This window comes from Falco punctatus (genome assembly GCF_963210335.1).
Source record: "Falco punctatus genome assembly, chromosome: 16".
Lineage (NCBI taxonomy): Eukaryota > Metazoa > Chordata > Aves > Falconiformes > Falconidae > Falco > Falco punctatus.
In genome coordinates, this window is record NC_137596.1 from 179,509 (window position 1) to 203,315 (window position 23,807).

The 23,807-nt window shown below is 49.2% G+C and overlaps 2 protein-coding genes across 4 annotated transcripts; both read right to left on the minus strand.

Annotated features, from left to right (window-relative positions):
* Positions 1-69: 69 nt before the first annotated feature.
* SLC37A4 (solute carrier family 37 member 4) lies at positions 70-8,363 on the minus strand. Of its 3 annotated transcripts, XM_080366933.1 has the most exons (9): positions 8,031-8,363; positions 7,710-7,942; positions 6,225-6,468; positions 4,810-4,968; positions 4,361-4,446; positions 3,328-3,441; positions 2,968-3,033; positions 1,786-1,924; positions 70-1,548 (listed from the first exon to the last, which is right to left on the minus strand). In XM_080366933.1, the coding sequence occupies exons 1-9, from the start codon at positions 8,176-8,178 to the stop codon at positions 1,382-1,384; spliced, it is 1,356 nt and encodes a 451-aa protein (XP_080223059.1). In that variant the 5' UTR covers positions 8,179-8,363; the 3' UTR covers positions 70-1,381. The 3 variants fall into 3 exon arrangements, with proteins under 3 accessions (XP_080223059.1, XP_080223060.1, XP_080223061.1); XM_080366934.1 differs by lacking the exon at positions 2,968-3,033 and having other exon boundaries at positions 3,303-3,441; XM_080366935.1 differs by lacking the exon at positions 2,968-3,033 and having other exon boundaries at positions 8,031-8,361.
* A 96-nt stretch (positions 8,364-8,459) lies between these two features.
* Positions 8,460-23,513, minus strand: HYOU1 (hypoxia up-regulated 1). The gene is made up of 24 exons (XM_080366906.1): positions 23,355-23,513; positions 23,019-23,112; positions 21,768-21,846; positions 21,376-21,530; positions 21,198-21,274; positions 20,071-20,252; positions 19,371-19,486; positions 18,419-18,602; positions 17,847-17,981; positions 16,845-16,927; positions 16,613-16,745; positions 16,120-16,307; positions 15,702-15,840; positions 15,542-15,602; positions 14,751-14,833; positions 13,978-14,166; positions 13,617-13,816; positions 13,376-13,463; positions 12,676-12,798; positions 12,213-12,346; positions 11,634-11,718; positions 10,994-11,246; positions 10,027-10,110; positions 8,460-9,486 (listed from the first exon to the last, which is right to left on the minus strand). The coding sequence occupies exons 1-24, from the start codon at positions 23,428-23,430 to the stop codon at positions 9,428-9,430; spliced, it is 3,000 nt and encodes a 999-aa protein (XP_080223032.1). The 5' UTR covers positions 23,431-23,513; the 3' UTR covers positions 8,460-9,427.
* Between the last annotated feature and the right edge of the window lie 294 nt (positions 23,514-23,807).

The window sequence follows — 23,807 nt, forward strand, 5'->3', positions numbered from 1 at the left end:
TTGGCACCTCCAGAGGGAAGTGGGTTTGTGTGGGTCTGCTTGCACCATTCTCCATAAGACAACCAGAGCCCCTGTTACACTGCTCCATTTTATTTCACAGATAACAGAAGATTATATAATTAAGTACAAAATGTAATTCACTTGCATTATTTTAATTAAGGCTGGCTACCTACTTTTGCAACAAAGCTGTTCAACAAAGTACCCGTGTGCAGGTTCTTCATGAGTTGAACTTGCCACTTCCAGGACCCTAAAGCAGTAAATCCTTTTGGGAAAAACTAAGCATATTCAACAAAATTCCAGTTAAAAACCTGAGTCTGCATATTACAGAGATTTCTGGGCCGGACTGCTCAAGGCTGCTGGCGGCAGCTCTGCTGAGGTAGCCAGAGCCCCTACCTGCAGCTGTGACAGACGCAGCTCTTGACCAAAAACATTCTAGACTACACACCTTGTGCCAAAAAAAATACAATCTGGTGCTAGAAATACAGGTTTTCAGGAAACCCAGCTGCAGAAGTTGTGGGCTGGCAGTAGCTGCTGTCGCAATACCTGCTGCTGGGTTGGTTTTCCTGGCTGATTGGCAGAGTGCTTGCTACAAGCTGCCTTGGCAGCAGCTGTCTCCCTCACAAATCATTAACACTGTACACAAATCGCACCAGGCAAGATCAGTTCAATAGAAGGAGCTTCTCTAAATGCTCTCCCCTGAAGTGCCAAGAATTTCTTGGAAACGTGCCTATTTTTGAGTGCTGCAGAGTCCTGACGCAACACTGCATCAGTGTTCTCGTCCAGAGCAAATGCCTCCCTCACTCTTAACAACTAATCCCAGGTAAAGCTAAAGCCATGCTGTTCCCAAATCAGCTGTGAGGCCAAACTGCAATAATCATTATTCACTGCTCTGTCACTGTTCCAGGGCCGAGAGCATGCAGGGAGCTCACGCTGAAGTAAACGGAAACATCTGCGCTTACAGCGGCTGGGTGGGCTGAACAAACGCGGCAAAGGCTGGCTTCAGCACCCCTGAACCACAAAGCTGTGCCGACAGCTAACAGCCGAGGCGAACAGTAAGGACAAAACTTAAAGTGTGACCGCACCTGAATCCAGTTGGTTTAGAGTACTTTTAGTGGGGAAGCTGGGGCTGTGAAGCTTGCTTGCTTCACCAACAGTCCTGTGAGGAGGAGGTACAGTAACGAGCTGAATTATCACATCTTGAGGGAAAAAGTGATCAGTAGCAGGAACCTTGTGCCCTTGGGCACCTGACAGTGGATGAAGATTTAAGAAGTTTTTACCTAGGTTGCAGCAATAGGTAACTTACTCCTAGGCCAGTTAAACAAAAAAACCGAGCATCATTCATATTAGCATGAGGGCATCCTTTTCACCGAGCAGCTTATCCTCAGTCAGCCTTCCTGGGAATCCGGCCCATCTTGGTGCGGATGTTCCGCAGTAAGAAGAAAGCCACCGTGCTGCCAGTACAGGTGATTTCGGCCACCCAGAAGGCTGTGGCCCAGCTGTAGTGCTTGGCAATGGTACTGAAAGGTAATCCAGCCAGAAAACCCCCAACTGTAAGGGAAAGCACACAGAAAACTAGCAACGCTTGTGCTCCTCAGTTACAGCTGCCAATGCTTGGTTCTGCATGTATAAAAATCTCGGGCCTGGTTTGAACTTCAAGCACTGGGCAAAAAGCCATCAGGTACAGCAGGAAGCATCCCCGAGGCTTGGCACCCAAGGGCTAGACCTCACTTCATCAAGAACACACATGGGTTTGGTTTGTTTCCTAGGGAAAGGGGCATTACTCACCGTTGGCCATGAGGGCCACTATGGCATGAGAGGTGCCGCACAGGTTGGCAGGAGCACTTTCGTTGGCTATAACCCCAAACAGGGCAATCGGCCCATATGAGGAGAACCCGAACACAGCTCCCAGAATCAGAATCCACAGCTGTCAAAACAGGTTAAGATCAGAAACAGGAGCTGTGCATCTTACCGTTGTCAATCAGCAGCTGCTGACAAATCTCAAACCTTTTCACAGTATGAGGGAGTTTTGACATTTTTGAGCTCACAGCAGCTTTCTGGCCTGCAGAGAGAAGAGCTCAAGCCTGCAACAGAGCCCACATACATACATCCCAGCTGCACCCCGACCACACCATCCTGCCAGCCAGCGTCAGCTCTTCTCTCTCGTACAGCTCTGCCCCCTACACCGTGCACACACAACATATGCCATTTTGCAAAGAAGAACCAGAACATCGAAGAGAGATGGGCAATGAAAAGTGAACTGAGTCACTTTTAAAAATGATCCTGGAGACACCAGCTAAAACCTTTTCTCATTTTAGATGCAAGTGACCAATCAGAGCATCTTCATTTGCAAGAAGCCACTATCTGATGACCTCTGTGTCACGGAACAAACAAAGAAACAAAACCAAAAAAACCCAACAGTCTGAACTTCAGTGTTAGCTTACGCTCTAGGAAAACTACCTGGCTTGGAATTTATCAGTCGCTTGTGAAAGGACAACAAAGGATAAGTAACTTGACGGCCTCAAGATTACAGCATGCTTTTTGAACTGTAAACACCATTTCAAGATGCCCAGGAGGAAGGAAATACCATCTTATTTTCCAGATGGGAAACAGAAACAGAGAGTTAGAAAAGCACTTGCCAAAAATCAAGGAGGAAGGCATCTGCAGGGGCAGAATCATTCCTCTTGACCTCACTCACAAGACCCCTTAACTGGCTACATTTTACCTGATGAACGAATGTTCTCAGAACCTTCTATGTAACAACTTAAAGGTTTTATATCCAGGCTTTTTAAAGTGAGTTAGTGTAATCAAATGATTATAAGAAAAGGTTTCTTCTACAAGACTTACAGTAATCTCTTCTCAATGCCCTGGTTCTAAGTTCTGTAGTGCTAACCAACCTCCCAGGACAGGAAAAAGGCAGATCAGTGAAAGCAGAAACAGGCAGAAGGAGAAAAAATGCAAGGCAGAAACCTCCTGTTCTTTTAGGCTTGTAAGACCAGCTAGAGGTTGCAAGACTACAGTCCAGAAGTGATTTTCCTGAAGAAGAAAAAAAAAGGAGAAAAAAGGTTTCATTTATTTAACAATCATGAGGGTAGATGCAAGTCACATCTACACTATAGCTGGTAACGCAGGCTGCCCAAGCGAACTGAGGCAGGAGGAGCAGCCCAAACCAGACCAAGTTAGCCTGCTCCTCCATAGCACATACAAAGAAAAGGCAAACTCACAGTTCTTAAGAAGGGCCAAGAAACAGTCACACTCCCTATCATCAAACTCCTCACCATGAAAGGGCTATCCCTCCAACTTACGGTCAGCTGCTCGCACGTGGATTACCTTGGGAGAATTGCCTGTGACTGTGACTCGGAACAGAAACATGGACACACACATCCCAGCCATCATGGAAAGCAGCAGCGCGTGCCGAGGATTCCCGTAGCTTGAGAGACCCACCTGTGATCCAGGAAGGGAAAATAAAGGTCAGAAACTGGAAGGACTCCTTCCATTTTATACTGCTAGCAACTAACACCATCCACACAGCTGTCAGAAACACAATGGCGCATCAAAGACACACCTGCTAGCCAGACTTCTTGGTTTGGTTTAAGGACGGCCTGCAGTCAAACTGTGCTAAGCAAGAAGCTCCTAGTGACAAATGATACTTCTGTTATCAACGCACCCTGCTTCTACCCTGAATTTGGCTTCAGATCCCACCACTCGATTTTAACACGGGGATTTTTTTCAGCCAGAAGACAACTGTCAACAACCAGTTCTCTTCCAACACCAAAATCTAGAAAGCACAGTAAAGCCAACAAATTGAACAGATCAAACACCTTAAACCTGACAGGCGTATGGTGATCCCTAACATCGGCACATGTATCTCCCAGCACCTTCTAGGGTGCTCAGCAGTTGTCTTCACACACACAGCATAACACGGTATGGGCCTGTTTCTCAGTGGTACCATGCAGTAGCCACACGACCCTGACTGAGCACCTTAGTTAAGCTGTTGAGATGGGTTGTGTCCCTCCCAGCCTGCCTCTGCATGGAGGGAAAGAGATGGGTTAATCAAGAGTGATCTGATTTTCAAATGCCCCATCTCAAAGCAGGGCGGTTCAGACACAGAACCACATCCAAAAGAATGGCTTGGGAAGGCACAAGAAACAAACACGGTACTGAGACGCGTGGGGCAGCAGCTCCCTGCCTCTGTGTTCTGTATATCCTGAACCTCCAAAGCAACACAAGCAAGGGGAGCATTCCTTAATAATCATCTTTAAGCACTCGCAAAGGAAGCCAAAACAAACTGTAAAAATTCTGAAGCAGCTCAGACTGACACTGTGTTAACTTCCCAACATGTCTGAGGGTCCAGATTACTTACTCTTGCTACCGCTCTGTCAGAAAGGTATCCAGCAGCAATGCTTCCCACCAGACCCCCAATCTCCAAGGCACTGATGTAGGAACTACCTAGATAGAGCAAAGAACAGGCCGTCAAGTTTGGTCACATGTGTCCTCTTGCCCAAGCTCAACTGCCGTCAGCTCACAGCGAGCTCAGAGCAGCTCCGCCAGACAAGAGCCTCCAGCGCATCCTCATACAGGAATGCCCATCTGCTAGTCCCAGGAGGGCCCTGGCACAGCTACTCAGTGCATGCAGTAACTGCATGCTAATTTATTTCAATAGCTGTGTTTACCTAAGCAGACAGTTAGGAGGCAAGGAAACAAGTCCCTCAGATGGAGAGGCCCATGTCCTTTTCCTGTACCCAGTCCAGCTCCTGGCAATACCTCCCAGATTGCAGCCACAATGCTTAATAATGCAGCTTTGCATCATACCCACAAGCATGGATTGTCCTCTCTCCTGGATAAGGAAGAGCTGTCCCCAATCGGTACAGCATGTTTTCACTCCAAAAACAACCAGGTAGCCCGTTGAGAGCACCCAGAGGTATGGTGAGAGCAGCAGCTCTGTCAAAGTGCTGTTGTCACTGGAGGAACCTGTAAGGAAGATGAGGAGGAACATTGCTGCTGCTTGAGGACACCTACACACAGCACTACAGATGGGTCTGCCAGCCGGATTCGTGCACAAGGGTAACCCAACAGAGGGAGATACTCCTACCTACTGGTAGCAAATGGCTTTACCTCCCCACCTTGTCCTGGCTTTGCTGTCATTTCAGAATCCCTTCTGTCAAATTTATTCCACATTCATTAAAGATTTCAAAAGAATAATCAACACGCTATTCCCAGTAACTTTATGTATTGCAGTTGCCAATAAACCTGTTAGCAAAAGCACCTGCTTCTCCAGGTTTTGTGCTGGTGTTTGTAAGCTGTGCCTGTCAGCGCCACCACACTGACCCAAAGAAAGATGCTGACTTTCAGGTGTTACCTTGATTTTTGCATCATCTTCCAGGAATGCCTACAAGCCTACCCTCCCCAGAGAACGCTCTGGGGAAACAATATTCTTTTCTTACACAAAGAGATCAAGTCTAGCAGCACAGGCATCGCAGGACAGTGTGGAAAACAGGCTGTTTCCACTGGACTGTAAAATCCTACAGCAAACCTGTGTTGCAATTCCCCTCTACCCATTCTGCTTTCAGAGAAGCACCATACTCAATAGTCCGAACAAACATTTACTAACTAGATGTCGTAGATTAGGACAGAAAATACTGAGCAGAGTCCACCACAGGCCAGGGGTCAAAAGAACCCATGGCGGGGTGAGGGGAGAACTGCCTGTCCCCTGCCAGTACAGAGGAGAGCAAAGTCAGGCTTAGGGAAGCGTTCCCTGCTGTTGGTACCCTCCAGATTCTCGACTCACAATCTGAGCAAAGAAAGCACCAAGAAAACCAAGGCAGCATTAGTAAGAAGACATTAAGTAGACGGGGAGATGAAACAGCCAGCCATGAACATCTTGGTGGCTGCTGGCAGGCCAACAAGCACGACCGATGGGTGGGCAGGCTGTTCCTCTGCTGCTGCTGTGACAGCATCAGGAGCCCGCACACACCGGCCGCTTCTCACAAGATGACCCAGGGGCTTGGTTTATGCCTTTTGTAACTTCAGTGCAGCAGCTCAATGGTAACTAGAGTAAAGTTGCTGAAGACAACCCCTTATACCTGCCCACCAAGCAGTGGTTTTGGGAATCAGGAAGGACAGAGACCTCAGGACAGCAAGCGCAACATGTCTCTGCTTGAATACAGGCAAGCAGGCACCGTGCCTCCTGCCATGGCTGCCCGCCTACAGTGGAGTCTCACGCTTACCTTTCTTCCCCTTCTTGGGTCCTTGTTCAATGTTGGGCAGCCCAACATCCGATGGCTCATTTTTAATCAGGACAAGGCAAACAAAAGAGACAACCACACAGATGAAGCCGGAGAAGGACAAAGTCATGCGCCAGTTGTAGTTCAGAGACACGAGGGCAGCAACAATGGGGCCTAAGCCTCCAGCCAAGTTCATGCTCGTAGACAGGATTGCCCACCAAGTCCCAAACTGAGAAGGCTCAAACCACTGTGCAACAAGAAGAAAAACAGCATGAGGTCTGAGAAAGGGAGTGATGCCGCACCTGAAAATCCTCAGCCAAGGCCTGCACTGCAGGTTTGGGGCAACCCAGACACAGATCTACTAAAGCAGGTGAAGGGAGCGCCTGCTCTTCACTGCCTTAGTCCCACAGGGAACTCCAAACGTTACACAAGTGTCAGCCATACCAGCCTGACAGGTGCTCGCCCCCCCCAGCCAGCTCAGAGTTATTTCCATTTACAGACCATGAAACTGAGCCATGGAGAGGCAAATTTAAGAGCAGCACGGTTCTGCGTGCTCACTTGCTGGGAACAGCGTCCTCCTGGAGGGGTCTGCTGGCACAGGACCATGAATGGCTACGCAGAGAGCCACAAGGTAACTTAAGGACTTGCTGTTGCATTAAGTATCAGGCATGATCAGGTCCGTGCTGCAAAGCACACTCAGAGCCAGGACTGCCCAGAGTGGTTGTCATCGGCAAGAAAGTATCTATGAGCTATGTTCACAAATGTCTTCAGAAAACACTATGCCTATTGTTTCTGTTATTCAGGCCCTTCCTTTCTGCGGACACAACCATCCTGTTCTCGCCAGCTAGATGAGGCTAGATGCCTCGCAGAAGGGCAACACAGTTGTTCAGTGTCACTCCTGTCCTGCAGGTATATGCATCCCTGGACTTTACATCTTTCAAGTGAGGTTAGTGCACAGCTGACCTCCTTTCCTTCTGTCCTAAGGCAGAAATCAATCTGTTCCCTTTAAATTGTCACAAAAGCCAAACACACAGCTTAAGAGGCTTGGCTCATGCTGCTCCTCCATGTCACCTGGTTTTCTACCTGAACAGCCTGTGATTTTCAATTCCTGAGCACCCCAAGCGTGCAGATGCAATTCTGCTTGTCACCCCTTGCCCAGCAGCAAAGAGACAGCCAGATCTCTGCTGTGACGTTTACAAGACTGGATTCCACAAATTATGCCTCTTTAGGGCAGAGAAGGTCCGTGACCAGGAGATGCTACTGATCCAGCTGGGCCAGCGCGAGGCACAACAGGCATGGGCTAACCCGCTGTCACACCTCTGCCGGCATCAGCAGGACCTCGCGCAGGGAACGGCTCCGTGGGCAGCGCAGCTGGCAGCTCCGCGCTCCGGGGCTTGGGGGGGGGGGGCGAGCCCCTCGGGATTGCGGGCCTGGTGCTGGGGCTGCTGAGCTGGGGTTCCCCCATCGCCCTTCCCAGCCAGCCCTTACTTTTCGTAGGATCTTCCCGCAGGGCGGCCAGCCCAGCCCCTGGGCTAAGCCGTTGAGGAACCAGAGCCCGGCGAAGGCCGTGACAGTGGAGCTCCAGGAGAAGACCACGTTGACCAAGCCCACCATGAGGAGGCCGGAGGAGAAGAGCCAGCGGGCGCTCATCTGGTCGGAGAGGACGCCACTGACGAACTTGCTGATGGCATACGCCGCGGACTGGCTGCTGGTGATGACACCTGCGGCCGGGAGAGCAGGGGACACAGCTCAGCCCGCAGGGCACGGCCACCGAGCCGGCAGCGGGGGGTCCCGGGGGCCGCCACTCACCCAGCTCGTCCTTCCCCAGCGGCACCTCGGCCATGACGGAGGGCATGACGAACGAGAAGGTCTTGCGGTTGAAGTAGTACAGCGTGTAGCCGATGAACATGGCCGCGAAGATCACGGCCCGGTACCGCCTGTACCCGCCGGCCGCCATCCCGCCGCGCTGCCCCGCGGGGCCGGGCCGGAACAGGAACAGGGGGGGCCGGCACTGGGCGAGGCACCCGACGGCCCGGCCCGAGAGCGCGGCGGGCGGACGGCGGCGGCAGCCGGGGCGTGCGGAGGCACCGGCGCGGCACAGCGGCCCCGCCCCGCCCCACTGCCCGTCGGGACTCGCCCCGCCCCCCGAGCCCCGGACCTGCCCCGCCCCCCGCCCGCCCCTCCGCGAGCCGGCCCCCCTCACCTCCCCAGAACAAAGGCGGCCGCCTCGAAGCAGCGTCAGAACGGAGGTTTTTATTTTGGGGTGAAGGGGCCAGGATGGAGCACAGCGCCAGGTGCACACTCACAGGTGTCTGCACGACCCCGGCCCCGCCACGGCCAAGGATGCAGAGGGCTGCAGTGAAGCCGGTCCGAGCACGCCAGGGGCCGAGGGAGGAGGAGGGTCGCAATCAACTCTGCCAGGTTTGGGGTGTCCTCACCCTGCACCACCCCTGCGCCCCGTTACCGGCTGCTGGCCCAAGTACCAGCTGCACCAAGTCATTTCCACTTTCACCCTCCTCCTCAGCAGTTGGTGTTGCCGTTTCTGCATTATTTTTTTTTTTTCTTATCGTAAACTATACAGAACCTTTTTGTCAGCTCTCAGTTCGGGGTTTTCAGACTCTGCTACAGAGCACAGATAGAGACGGTTTTAACAACAGTCTATAGAAAACAGACACATTCGTGTTATCTCAAAGGACGGAGCAGCTGCCTCCCCAATTCCATTCCACCTTCCCAGGAATGCAAACGAGAACACACCTCCTATCAGCCAAAATCACACAATTTCTTTAAGCTAGGGCTCCATACACACAGATAACACCATCTCAACTATGTATGCTTCTGCACTAACCCACTTTCTCTCTAGCAGAGGAGGCATGGCAGAGTTTACGTTCCAAGTTACTTCCTAAAGCTTAAGATGTTTCTTTACTGCTTTCTCTCCACAGAAAAGTCACTTTGGTGACTTCTGTACTGAAACAGACAATTCTCGGTGGGCACATTGCCAGCCTTAAACACATAAGAAAAAAAAAAATCACTAAGTTAGTAGCGGCAAAATCCCCAGAAAGAAAAAAAAAAAAGTACACCTCTATCCCATTTTGTTGTCAGACTGCTTGTTGTGTTCCATTTACATCATGACTAACCAGGTCCATGATAAAAACAAGAAAGTAATCATGAAATAAATAAATGTTGATGCCAGTAGGAATTCAGGGATGTTATAACTCATCGTTCTTCCTGCTTTCTCCTTCAGCTTCTGTCTTATCTTTTTTGGACCCTATGTAATGAAGTAAACACAGTTACACTCTGTAACAGGTTTTACAGCACACAAAGCAGCGCTGAAAGTCCCTGACATTTCATTAAGCGTTCCAGCAAGCTCTCAGTCTATTGTACAGTGGTCGGAGGAAGGCTTTGGGCACAGACGCTCAGCTCCAAAGAGCTGAAGACATTGCTGCCCTCTGCCCGCCAGACACCGCTGTCCTCACCACAGGAGCAGCAGAATAAAACACACACACACCTGCACATCAGCTCTTTAACAGAGACGGGCTTCCAGCTACAGGACTGGCTATAAACTGCAGCAACAGGCATAAAGCAGCTGCTGAGGCAGGAGGCAGTGGTACATTAGACCTTCACACTGAACAAGGAAAATGTAGGAACAGCGAGGAACCCAAACTTTTGTCTTCCTCTTTGCAGAATTAAGAACTGATCCAAAAATCAGGGGTTCCACCGCCTTACTGCCTCCTACAGCTAAGGAGCATGCAGACAGCTTGCACTTCTAGCTACCAGGTTCCAGAGCACAAGCCAAACATTTACCCACCAGAGTCTGATCCACGCTTATCATCTATTGCCACTTTCTCAGCTGTAGGAGATTCCTTAGCTGGACCAATATCCTCAGGTTTGTCTATGTTTAAAGCAGAAAGAAAGAGAAGTTCAGGGAGAATACACAGGAGACTAGGTGCAGGGAGATTAGGTGCCTAGTGGAGAGGTTTGCAAACAAGCCAGCAGCTGTGGTGTCTGAGCAGGACTGTAATAATCCACTCTCACAGTGGATCTCTCTACAACACTCAGAGAAGCACCATAGAACTGCTCCTTACTTCTCACTGCCTCTGCCTGCCAGGCTTATGTTCCTAGAAGCCCTGGAGATTCCCTGGTTGCTTACAGTCACCTTTGGAGCTGTGACTAAGCAGCACCTCTTACTCAGGCCAGAGGAACCACTGGGAACTCTGCTGACAAACAGCAATCCAGATTTAAAAGGACCAGGCCACTCAGAACCTAAGGATCTTAAAAAGTTCAGAAAACTACAAGCTTTCTGGTACTTAGTCGCCAGCTGGTGTTAAACCATGACAGTGTCCCAAGAGTCGCTTGTTGGGTTTTTTTTCCTGGGGTCCAAACCTTTCTCATCCACAGCTCATACTATTCCGTGATAACTAGGACATGGCCTTGAATAGTCAGCTCTGGACACCCAGAAGGCAATTGATGGCTTATCTTTCTTATAAGGCAATCAGCCAGCCAGCCAAATACTGACTAACCACCCTGGGAAGTTTATAAACACTTTCTGTTCCTTCACAGAAAAAAAAACCCCAAACAAACAGTGGTGGGAAAAGGACAGGCCATGCTGAGATTTTCCCAGCTGTCTCTGAAAATTAAGAGAAGGATCATTTAACCCTACAGTTAACTGTTGTCTTCACTTATTTAGCTCCCTCTCAAGACAGAGAGGTAAGAGTGTGCTACACGTGGTAATTATATACTAGGAGTTATGTACACACTCCCCACCCACTCCTTACCTTCTTGTTTCCCCTCCGTGGGAGGGATAGTGTTCTCAGTCTCAGAGGCTGCTGTAGCATTCTTGCCCAAATCTGTTTTTGTGGTGTTCTTCTCCTTTTTGGGTTTGGGCTTTGCAAACTTGGCCTTATTCAGAAGATACTGGACTTCCCTGTCCAGGGTTGCTATCTTAAGCTCTAGATCTTTGGACAGCAGGATGGGCTTCTCAGTAGGGGAGAGCTTGTTCTGCTCAGCCAGCGTCTCGTTCTTCCAGATCTGGGGGATGGGAGGGAAGAGGTGCTTTTTGAATGCTTTCAGGTTCCAGGAATCACTGTAATATCACTGTAGTATCCCTCAAAAAACATAACAGAACCCTTAAAACCCAGAGGCTGCTTTTAAAAACTGCGTGCAGCCAGATTACTGGGCTACACCACCACTCCTGAGACAGCTCTCCACATGCGACAAGAACCATTATCACCCCAAAGCAGTCTGGGGTCAAGCTGGGAATTAGAAAACACCAAGACACACAAAAGGTTTGCCAGTGGCATGGAAACAAGACAGGCACACTCTGTTTCATGACCCTGAATGAAAGTGTATATGACAGGAAACACAACCCAAACTCCCACCCCCGCCCTCCCTCAGAATCATTTGATCCTTTATTACCGTTGTTTCATTGATGGCTTTTTCCAGCATAGTCAGTTCCACTTCTGTGAATATCTGGTCAGACTCTGGAATCATTCGGGCCCCCCTTAAAGATAATGTTTATTTCTGTTAAACCAAACAGACCGTACCTCAGCAACTCAGTGTTTACAGCTCCAGTAAGCATAACTAGCCTCTGCACATACCAACCAATCAGTACATTTTACATTTATGTCTCTTGCATCTACAGGAAACTGGAGTCCTAAATCAATCTCTGAATGCTAAGAATGGGATATGGAGCCAGCAAATGCAGCTATCACGAGACAAGAAAAACAAGAAAGATAGAAAAAGCTGAGGCCATAGGAAAACATCTGCCTGCAAATGATGTGTACAGTGTTGGACACTTCCTGCCCCCCACAGATGACACAGAGCTTGCACGCTTCTGTTAATGGGTTCTGCAGAACTGAGCACTAATAAGCAGGGTTTTGGTCATCTCTCTAGAAGTGCTAGTGACTTTCAGGTCACATTCAATCTGGACATGTTCTGTTGGCATCTCTTACACTATCAGCTGCATGACTCTCCTTACCAACAGCTTGCTCTTACTTGAGAAAGATGGTTGAGTGGTTGAGCAGACTTTCCAGGGCAGCCAGGCGTTCTGGCCACTTTCTCCTTTCCTCCACACGAAAGAAGAGGTTCCTACAAAGCTTTTTCAGCTCTGAAAGCTTGTCTTTCAGCTCCTGCAAATGGGGAAAAGAGGGGAATTTGCCCACTGTCTAATGCTGTAAACCTCAGAAGTTAAAACTGCAGGTTTTGTCACTCTCTCCATCAAATACAGCCATGCGACTAAGCTTTATGTGGAATCAACAGGTTACTGCTGAAGCTGTTGAAGATACACCCATGGCTAGAAGAACTTTGTCTTTTGCTCTGTACATAATGAACTGAGGAAGCAAGAATGTTTCAAGAACCAGGTGACAAAGCATCAAGATGAATCAATACTCTTTCAGCCTAGGTGGTCATTCCCACGTCAGCGATAGTGGACTGGCACCCCGACTACAGGCAGCGGTACCTTAGTTGTGGCTGCATAGCCCTCCTCCTCCATCCAACTGGAAGCCTCATTAAGCTTCCTGGAAATTTCTTCTCTCTGCTCCTCTGTTGAGACAAACTGGTATTCCTCTTGGTAAAGCTTGTCCTGAAAAAGAGCAAAGCAAGCACCCCTGTCAAATACCACTGACCACGGAAGCATAAAATGCAAGTGGGTAACCCGGTCAACTGGGCTGGACTGTGAACTCCTGAGACACTGCCTGCACTGGCCAGAAGAATCTCATTCAATGCTCCCAAATATGGTCTCCTGCTCCTAGCATTACCATGAGCAGGATGGTAATGCACCAGGTATACAGGCACACGCGCACACCAGGTATGTGATGGTGAAGCTGCAACAACCATAATTTCACATGCACTTAGCATTAGTTGCCTCTTCTGCACAACAGTTCTTGAGCAGCTGTAGCTGCTTTGCAGCCAGAGTGCAATTCTTCCAAAACACACAGGTAAGTGCACATAAGGGATACTGGAAACCCAGAGTCTGAAATGTTAAGACATGCTGAAGGAAGTGTTTGTTTTCTATCAAGGAAGCCTCAAAAGTCCACACAGGCTCTTCAAATCAGCTTCCCCCAGCTCAGACAACTTCCCTGCACTCAGATCAGCCAAGCTGCATAAGACACTTGTACCTGCTCTCCAGGAACTCCCATTTCTTGATATCCCTCTCTTACCTGGGTCTCAAAGATGAAGGACTCTAAGCTATTGGCCGATTTTTCTCTTTCCTGTTTCTCTAAATCTCTGATTGTCAAGTCTTGGAGTCTAACAGACAAAGAGAACAGAAATCAAAGATAGCAAGTACCTTTAGATGAGCACCACATCATATACATCAGCTCCTGAAGACAGCAGTGCTACATGAGCTATCACCATTCTAAAGCAATTCATTTCCTTTATCTAGAGCCACTTCAAACATACTTTTTCATTGAGCTCTTCAGTTCATCCTCCAGCAGGTCAGGCACATCGTTTACATCCAGTTCCATGGTGATCTCGTGGACAAGCTTCTGCTTTTTGGGTGCTTTGATCTTCTTCTCTTCGACCGTTTTGGTAACTGTGCTGTCACTGGAACTTCTGGTTGGTTCTTCCTCTTTCACAGTTTCTCTATTTTCTTTGGGATCCTGTGACAGATAAGGTACATTCTCAGGCAAGGGAACAGATAGGCAGATTTTGCAACTTTTTTCCAAGGCAGGGCACTAACAGGGAAAATAGAATTCCACTGAGGATATTCCACTTCTCGGACACCGAAATCACAGTCCCAGTCCTTCAACCTGATGCTCACCTGAGACTCTAATTTCTCGCCTTCTTCCTCCTTCTCTGACTCTGCTTTCGGAGGGGCAGTCTCTGCCTGACCCGGAGACTGCCGTTTCCCTTCTCCCTGTTCTTCACCAGCATCTTCTGCACTGCTTTTCTGGTCTTGTTTCTCTCCTTGCTCTTCTTTACCTGTTTCTGCTAGGCTCTCTTCTTCTTCCTGGTCATCACAGGCAAGTAAAGGGGAAACCAAAACACGGTTTTTAATGTAGAAATTCCATGCAAATGTTTCACAGTACAGATAATTCTCTGAAAAAAACTTATGTATGAAAAACAGCACTCAGAGTGACTGCAGCCATTAGCAAGGGACTGTGCTGAGCTAGAATATTAATTAAGAGTCAATTCTGTGACAAGGAGCTTTCATCTCAACAGAAGGAAACCTAATCACTACTGCCAGCATAACAGCAGCTGGGCCTATATGACCCGGAAGAAAGCAAGGAGCCCACCAGACACCTGCACAGACACCACACAGGCAGAAGCCTAGCCACAGAGCACCAGGAGAATTTAGAAACAAGAGACTTCCCTGAAAACAAGTCCTGTAACATTGTGCCAGCAAAAGATCACAAGTTTCTTTAGACGCATGCCACATGAAACTCAAGAGGAACATAGCACTTTCTGAAAATATTTAAAATCCTGACATGCTGCCAGACACCTTTAGTTCTGCTTACAGGAACTCTTGCCTGTTTACCGGCCACAGCAAGACCCAGAGGCTCCCTCCCACTAGCAATCACCCCAGGGGCTCACCTGAACCGAATCTGTCAGGTTCTCTCCAGTCTCTGGTGTAGGGCCACCACCCCCAAACAGGCTTGAGATGGTGTTTCCAAGTTCTGTCGATAGGAGACAAAAAATACATAATATTATGTATCCATAGGAGGAGGAAAGTCATCTTCAGCTCTCCCCCTCACAAGCATAATTATCACCAAGGTCCTCCCTTGGCAGCGTACACTCCAGAAACTCATCTGTCCCTGACCTCACTTTGTGTTTTTGCATGCACAGACAAGTGGAGCCTCTGCCCCTGCTGGACCATGACCTGAAATTTGTAACTTCAATTAAAAAGCTTCAAGCTTCAACCTGTGGCTGCATTAGCCACCTCCCAAGATGCAGATTTCCAGCTCCGCCCTGTAGGGAAGTCTGTGCTCCAAAACTGGAGCAACTCAAAGCACAGATCAGGCCATCGCACCCCTGACAACAAGAAGGGAGGGTGCTATGGGGCTGTGGATGTGGGATTTGCCTTCAGGACAAATCTCCTTAAATTGGCAGCTGTGGCTGAACAAAGAGAATACAACTTCTATTTTTCAAGATGCAATGCATGCCAGTCACCTGAGAAGCATACGACATTTCAGAGCCTCCTGGCAGCACCAGCAGCCACTTGCAAAGGGCTTTAAGGTATTTTGAAGCTGTACACACAATCTGAGACAATGGCTAACCCCTTAACTGCAAGCATACAGTTTCCCTGGTTTTGGGGCGTGGAAGTTATCTCAGCCACTACAGGTACAACACAACAGTCAGAGCAAATGTTAAAGTTCAGCATTTACTTGTCAGTGTTGACTCCTCCTCCAGCTTGTCTTCCACCAAGGTCTCAAACACAGATTCCACCTTTGAAGGAGGAGCACAGAATTATTTCAAGCAGGGACCATCAATAGCAGAGAGGGACAGAACTGGAAAACACAAACATCACAACGGGGTGGTGTTTACCCGGTCAAGACTTAGCACTCCACTCTCGTCCATATTGAAGTGAGCTTTGATGCCTCTGGATTCATAATCTGAGTGCTTCTTGAAACTGTCCCCAACTCCCTTTAGCCTCACAGTAGTGAGATTGAGAGAACCAAAAATCCTGACAACACAGAGACAAAAGCAGAAAAAAACACCTTAGGATAACAGTGCTGCAGAACAGCTAACCACTTCTCACAGTCACCTTCACAGCGATGGGCCACTGCACAAAGCAAGGAACTGACACGTTTCGGTTTGCTAAAGTGAACAAAACTTGCAGGACTGATCTGCAAATACACACTGGTGCCCAGTCAGACATGTAGGCTTGCCTGACAATAGAATTCCCAGTCACACATACTGCACTGCCAGAGAGCTGTCTGCTCTGATGCTGGGCTCAACTCACTGCATGTCATCCTGGGTCAGGAAGGACAGATCTCCATAGTTGACATAGAACTCAAAGTCATCTGTGTAGCGGTTGAAAGTGATAACTTTGCGCTGTGGATAGGGTGCCATGCGCTGGAACAAAATCCTCTTGTTATGCTTTAAACTCCTGGATTTATCATCTTCCTCAACTTCACGAGTAAACTCCACCTGCACCACAAACAAAAGCATGACTCAGCAACTGCAAATTTCCTCTGCAGCATCTTATGTCAGAGGCTTCCGCAGCATTTGGCTGCTCTGCCTCATGCAGAAGTTGGGGGACAGGCAAGTATTTCAATAGGTGTTTCTATATGCCCAGCTTCTTGGATGTACCACTTCTACAACATGGAAGATTTTCTTCTGCTTCCTTTATTAGATTGGCAGAAAGATCTCCATAGTCTCCTTACTTGAAGGCTTCTCCCAGCACAGCCCCATTTACTCATACCCTGGACAAGGGAAAGCAAGCCAAGGGTTACCTGGATAGGAAACACAGCAGCATCCCGAATGACAAAAGGCTTCACCTTAAAGGCTTTGCTCAGAGCAGCTGCCTGGTAGACTGCACCCATAGCAGCAGCCTCATCAGCATTGATATTCTTGCCCAGCTCTTCTCTACAAAGTGAAAAGCAACAGACATCAGCTTTGCAGCCTCTGCCATCAACAGCAACTTGTCAGTAGGAGACAGACTAGAAGGGGGCCTCACATACTCACTTGCCCACAGCTTTCAGCAAAACCTCCTGCACTTTGGGGACTCGTGTGGCACCACCAACTAGAATCACCTGGTCAATTCCATCCTAGGGATTGGAAACAGTCACCTTGTCTTGAGAAAGCAATTTTGGAAAGCCAAGTTCAGGGCTTCCTTACGCTCCTTCCCCAGTTACCACGCACTCATGTGGTGCTCTGAGAATACCCACGCTACGTCCTGCCATCCCTGTGCAGGCCAGTGCCCGACAGGTCTCAAGACAGGCTGACGCAAGCCATGCCAACATAAGGAACCTGGAGTCAGGTCAGTCAGACAGGGACAATATGACCACTGCTTCAAGTCACCCAAAACGTGGGACTTGATCCAAAATGAGACAGACCATAGTTTAATGCCAGAGCTGCCAGCGACTCAAGACAGCAATCTGGATCAGAACAGACAGAAACCCAGACTTAAGAGGTGACACAGTGTCCTGCGTTGAATACCAGAGCCAAAAGATGCCCAAGAGCATCCTGGCACCCTGGAAAGTGAGCATTTAACCACGAGCGGGCCTCTCCAAAGGACCACATCGCATGTGGTCCAACTGCAGTCCACAAGTGGCCTTCTAAAGGGAGTGCTCAAAGGAGAGGCCTGAGTAGCAGTAATTCTATTTCCAGGCTCTTTGACTTAAAACTTCAGGAGTGAGACCACAACCAGCAGCGGGGCGGGGGGGGCGGGAAAAAAGAGACCACCAGCATTCCAAACCTCTAGCACAGGAGTAAAGTTTTTTAAGAGAAAGCAACCTCTCCTCCAAGTCCTTCATTTCTGGTAGATAGTGGAGGGGGTCATGACAGACTTCTGTTGACGCTGCAGCCGGTAACTTCCCTGCAGCACCAGCACCACTCTATTACAACAGTGGGTATCTGTATCTCTCAGCAGTGTTGATAACACAATCACCGCTGCCTTGATCATGATATGACAGCAGCTCCATACATGAAAACTTCAGAATTGTTTATGTATTTTCTTAAACATACCAGGTTCATCTCTGCACTGCTCAGAGCCTGCTGCACAGGTCCTGGGACGCGCTGGAATAAGTCAGAGCACAAATCCTCAAATTCTTGCCTTGAGACTTTGGCCTTGAAGTCAATGTCATCCAGTAGCCCCTCAATCTGTTCAGAAGAAGAGACCAGCCAGAATGAAATTACTGGTGGAGTGAGCATTCTCCAAGCAAAATTTTCCCTGACTTGTCAGCGTGCAAAAAGTTTCAGCTTTCCTAACACACCTAAGACCCTGAACATACTCATCTGAACCGTGCCATTGCTAAGGTGACAAGGGAATGGAACGTGGATATAGACAGCTTCTCTCAGTGAAAGTTTATTTACAAACTTCACATGAATAACTCTTCTCCAATCCACTCAATCACCAGAGCTACCAAGTGGGCACAAGTTGAGAAGGACCACCAGTGCCACCACCACCCCTGGAACATGACAGTAATGCTCTTCAGCACACTGATGTTGCCAGGGGGACAGCATTTCCATGCACCTGTCCTTAACTCACCCTGCCCTCAGCCCTAAAAAAGCAGAAACCCCGAGACAGGCAGTCAGACCTGTGCCATGTGGTCAGCATTCGCGCTCAGGACAGTTTTCAGGCGGTTGGCCTCCTTCAGTAGTTTGGCCATGGCCCGGGGATTCTTTCGGACATCTTTTGAAGGGTGCTGATCGTTGAAGAGTTTTGCTAAATAGTCCCGGAGACGAAGCTCCATCACTAAACCTCCAAGAGTACGGTCAAACCTGAGCAAAAGAATGAACAGAGATGTAACAACTTAAATGGAGCCGAAAGAGAAACAAACTTCATGTATTATTTCACAAATATGCAGAGCAGCAAATGGTCAAAAGTAACTACAGGACTATCAGCTGTGATTGACTGTGAAAGAACAACGGTTGTTCCAAAATAACACATCATAATGAAACAAAGAAAAGAAAGATTCACCACCACAACAGCCTTTGAGCAGGAAACTTCACTGTATTTATGGTAAAGGCCTTATTGCCAAGGATGTCAAAGAGCCAAAGGATAACTGCCTCAGGTCCCAGGTATTTTCTCGGAAACAGCAGTATAAAGGCTTTGGGCTTAAAATTGCTGAGCTGGCTATTCACAGCAATCCCCTCCTTATTTGGCAACACATTAAGTGCACTGCATTTTCACTCCTCTCTAGAAGGGTATTCCACTTTTTCAAACTGACACTCTACTTCTGTAAGGCTATGTGAAATGGAATTACGCTTAAATGGCTTGAGGCTATAAAAAAGAGCAAGCCTGTAAGCAAACCAAGTACACTGGTTCCCTCCTGGGCTCTTGCAAGTTCTCAGTTGCCTTCTGCACAAGACAATGACACCAGAATTATTAGCAACTGGAGCCTTCTTGCTCCAAACGTTTCCCACTCTGCCATCCAAATTACTGTGCTGAAGCCTCACTGCAAAATTCTACATTTAGAAGAGACTGTGAAACAAATGGTTTATTTCCTGAGACCTGTGGGTTTTGTGCAACTCGTGTTGTATTCTTACCCAATGCCCTGGATCTGCAATTGAGGCTGGGTTCCCGAGTCCTTAGTTTTCACTGTCTGATACGTAACAATAGTACAAACGGTGCTTCCTGCTCCCATGTCGTAAAACATGATATTCTGAAAAGAGAAGCTGGGACGGTGAAGCAGAAACACGTGGATATCCCCCATGAATAAGGAAAGAACTCATAGCTTTCCGAGCTTGACACAGGCCAAGACTATCCACTCAAACTGACTTTACACAATAATGACAGCACTTGTACTTTGACCAACACAGGAGAGGTTCAGGGTCATGCTTGACACAAGCGGACAAGAAAACTTTTCTCATCTGTTTCACAGATTGAAAACCAATGCTTTGCTCTTTAAAACTTTCTTCAACCTCAGGAAAATCAAGTATTTCAGTCAGTCTTCCAACACCTTAGAAAATCACTGTTACTCCCTCCTGGTTGATGAGCAAGGAACAGACACAGGTTTACAAAAGGGGAACTCCCAGCCACCTGCCATTACTCCAGCTTTCAGGCTTCACCACATGTTCACATAGGGTTTCATCTCTTTGTCTCGTTGACGAACACACAAAAACAGAGGAGACTGATTGACTAGCAGAGTCCACTTTAAGTTATGCCCTTTTGATTTTGTCTGCAGCACTTTCTCCCCCACATGCAGGCACTTGCACGGGACTCTCCATACCTTCCAGCTGCACCTACCTGCGCAGTGGCATTGATGTCTTTCCTCCTAAAAACACCATAGTTCAATGCTACAGCAGTGTTGTCATTGATCAGCTGCAGCACCTTCAAGTCAGCAATGCGAGCAGCATGCAGAACTGCTCTCCTCTCCGCCTGGTTGAAGTATGCAGGAACTGTGATCACCGCATCCTTAATGGGCTGCTCTGAAAGAGTTGCAGGGAACTTGTTTTCCCATTGGTGTAACCACATGCAAAGACTCATAACAGGGTGACAGCAGCAAAGCCAGAGAATCCAAGGTAAAGACTCGTACAGAATGCAATCCTGAAGCAGCATCAGCAACCAGGGTCAACAGGGATGAACATCTCTGTGTCCTCTTGAAACCAAGCAGACTTTGCAGATTCTTGCAAAGCCACATGTCTACTGACATCCCTTTCACATGTTAGGCTACACTCAAATGCTCTGGGATGCCTTAGATTTCAGCAAATTTTACCTTCATAGAGTCTTCCCTTATCACTGGATTACATCCGCTCTCCAGAGTAAAAAGTCTTTGGATTAGCTTTAGTATTACCAACCAAACAACACACAGCCTCCTAACTAACAATGCAAGTCAAACATGTCAACAATATTCGCCCCAATTTTCATTACTGCTGCATTTCATTAGCAATACAGCATGAAAAACACAACAGCCCCTTATCCATTAGCTAGGTTCACAACATAGGACAGTTTTTGCTCTTTAGTTGTAGTTGGGCTCCAGTAGCAACAGTTACAACACAGACTTCAAAAGAGCCGCTTCCATCTTCCCCTGCAGTTACATACCAACACGCCTCTGCTCTAGTCACACGTGTGAGCAAGAAAACACTTTACTCTTTCTCCAGAGATCACCAGTAAGGCTCCTTCACTGCAAGGTTGTGTGGGATCTGGGATACCTGCCCCCAAGAATGGGATTAAGACCTCAAACTCCCATCATATTAGAAACGAATGATAACTCGACAACTGCTAAATCTTGCTTACAGCCTACAGCTGAAGAGGCCCAACATCCTGTTTCTGAAAATCCATGGGTTTCCAAATCCCTTCAGTCTCTACTCAAATCCTAAAATATACAATCACATACGCGCAGATACTGTAAAAAACAGCTAAATCCTTCCAACCTGCAAATTCCTCAGCCAGACCACGTGAATAGTTCAGGACCATCCCCAGCATCTCCTCTGGAGAGTACTGTATTGTCCTATGAGAAACAGACAGGTAAGAAAATTGCAGCAACCAGTCAGTTATAGAAGCCTGGTAGCCAAAGCCTCACCCAAAAGGAACACAGAAGCAGCCACTTACTGGGACAACTTGAAGATAACAGTCTGCCTTTTTTCATCCTTCACCAGTTCATGCTCTGGGAATCGGGACTGGTACAGCGCTACATGGGGGTTATCGATACGCTTACCCAGCAGATCCTGAAAGTATCTGAATGCCACCTTGGGGGTCCTTATGGACTGTAGAAAGAAAAAGCATGTCACTCAGCTGCATTTCTTTGCCTTTGTCAAACCAACCTCTCCAGAACTGTGTGGTGAACAGCTCTTGTTATGGGAGTTCAGAGCACCAAACCAGTATGCACAGAGCCAGTAAGAAAGTCAGTAACACACCGAGGAGATGAGTACAGTACAGCAGTAGGAACATATGTTCTGCACACAGGAACTGCAGTCGGTGCAACAAGTAACAAGAACTCTTACCATTCCTAGCGCACTATCACCAAAGAGACGCTCATTCTCCTTCAAAGAAATGGCCACGGGTGTTTTCCTTCGTGACTCCCTGTGTAGAAACAGATGCCTTTTTCAGTTGAAACAGCTGAACGTTCAATACAGAGTTCCTAGTGAGGAAGGGTGTTGTTTCCATTTCAGAAAAACTAAGGAAAGGTGCTCAAATACCACCTATGGAGAGGAAGGCCAGCCTCTGCTTATCTGAAGGGCTGCAACAGCAGCACCTCCCTTCAGAGCTTTCATCCCTCCTTGTGACATGGGCAAATAACAGACAAAAATCTTTCAAATCCACAGTCAAAGCTGTGGTTGGCAGATTTGTTATTGTTCCTGTAACACAAAGAGAACTTCACAAGAGATGACTTGCTTCTGCTCCAATTAATCCATTAGCACATCAAAGTGAGTACTTCACTACGATAACTAGCAAATGGCTTAATGTTGCCCATTAAGCTCAGTGCACACTACCCACTTCTGAATGCCTCGTAACATGTTATCAATTCTCTAACGTAAGGCTACAGCAAAATGAAATTGCCACAAAGAAAGGCTCACAAGTAGCTTTCTAGAACATGCTGTTTTGTACTTAGACGAGATTTGCTGTATTTTTGCTTTCCTCCACCAGCGAGCAAGGCAAGACAGTTCCCTCACTCTATCAGTATCTGCCAAGTTTCAAGGAGCTGGGTGAAAAACCTGTTCATTATCTCTCAGTCTAGACTCCCAGAAAAAGAGCATGCTCCTAACTGTACATCCTCTCCCAGCTGCGAGGGTTTTCACTCAGTGTCTTGGGGAATGGCTGCAGCAACAGCAGCCAAACAAAAGGAAAGGTTTATTTACCTGATGAACTAGCACAGGCTCTGAACAGCTGCAGCAAAACAAACCTTGCAGAGAACAAGCCTTCCTAACCAGACAGGCGAGGACATGATACTACATCCTTGTACATTTGGACTGCAACACGTGCTCAATCATGCAGGCTTTCGGGTGCTTGAAGGCCCCCAAGGGAAAGTGAAAAGCCGAAACGCTGCCTGCACCACACTGAGAGCTGCTCGGCTGGGGCAGGGAGCAACTCGGCAAGCCCCGAGCCAGAAGGCAGGTGCTCCCCTCACAACAACTCAATTAACTGCGCTAATTGAACCCTGGCTGCCCCGCACCTCCCGGTTTCAAACCCCGGCGAAGCAGAGCGCGGCCCCGTGACACGCCAGCGGCAAGCAAGGCCGCAGGGCTGGCGCGTACTTGTTCAGGACGATCTCCATCGGCACGCCGGGCTTCACGATAGCGATCTTCATGGACTCGCTGCCCACGTCCACCGACATCACCGCCACCGGCTCTGCAGCGCGGGCGAAACAACACAGCCCCTCGGTGAGCACCAGCGCCGCCACAGCCCGACCCTTCCCCGGCGCCGGGCGGCCGCGGCCGGGAGCGGGCCCGGGCGGGCCGCCCAGAGGGGAGCGCGGCGGCATGGCACCGCCGCACCCAGGGGCGCCCCCCGCTCGCCCTCCCACGCCGCCGGCGCCGCGGCCCAGGCCCTGCCACCCCCCGCCGGCGGCCCGGGCCCCGCGCCGCACGTACCTGCGCCAGGCAGGCGGCCGGAGCAGAGCAGGCAGAGCAGCGCCCAGCAGCACAGCCGCGCCGCGCCCGCCGCCATGCCCACCCCGGCTCAGCCCCGGCCCGCCGACAGGTGCTGCGGCGGCGGCCCCGGCGGCTCGCGCAACCCCCGGCCCGGACGCGGCGGCAGCTCATTGGCGCGGCCGCCAGCGCCGGACCCCCGCGCGCCAATCCCGGCGCCCCGCGCGCCCCCATTGGGCCACGTCAGGGGGAAGCCGGAAGCTGGCGCGACCGGAGCTTCGCTGCCGTTGGTGGAGCAGGGGCCGGGGGCGGGGCACAGGGAGGCGGGACGGAGGGAGGTGTGCGCGCGGTGGCGTCAGGCGTACCGCGTGAGCGCAGCCGCTCCCGCGACCGAGCCACGTGCAGCCCCGCCTGGTCCGCGCGCGATCTCCCCCTGGCGGCCGGGAGGTGCTTCGC

What these genes read in the sequence shown, in the direction of transcription:
- SLC37A4 (XM_080366933.1), bottom strand. Translation starts at nt 8,178, where the DNA reads ATGGCGGCCGGCGGGTACAGGCGGTACCGGGCCGTGATCTTCGCGGCC. An exon ending in GCGGGAAGATCCTACGAAAA is followed by an intron (nt 6,469 to 7,709) that starts GTAAGGGCTGGC and finishes CTTGTTGCACAG; the next exon opens with TGGTTTGAGCCTTCTCAGTT. An exon ending in CTGACAGAGCGGTAGCAAGA is followed by an intron (nt 3,442 to 4,360) that starts GTAAGTAATCTG and finishes CCTGGATCACAG; the next exon opens with GTGGGTCTCTCAAGCTACGG.
- HYOU1 (XM_080366906.1), bottom strand. Translation starts at nt 23,430, where the DNA reads ATGGCGGCGGGCGCGGCGCGGCTGTGCTGCTGGGCGCTGCTCTGCCTG. An exon ending in GTGATAGTGCGCTAGGAATG is followed by an intron (nt 21,531 to 21,767) that starts GTAAGAGTTCTT and finishes TTCTTTCTACAG; the next exon opens with TCCATAAGGACCCCCAAGGT. An exon ending in TTGCTGAAAGCTGTGGGCAA is followed by an intron (nt 16,746 to 16,844) that starts GTGAGTATGTGA and finishes TTCACTTTGTAG; the next exon opens with AGAAGAGCTGGGCAAGAATA.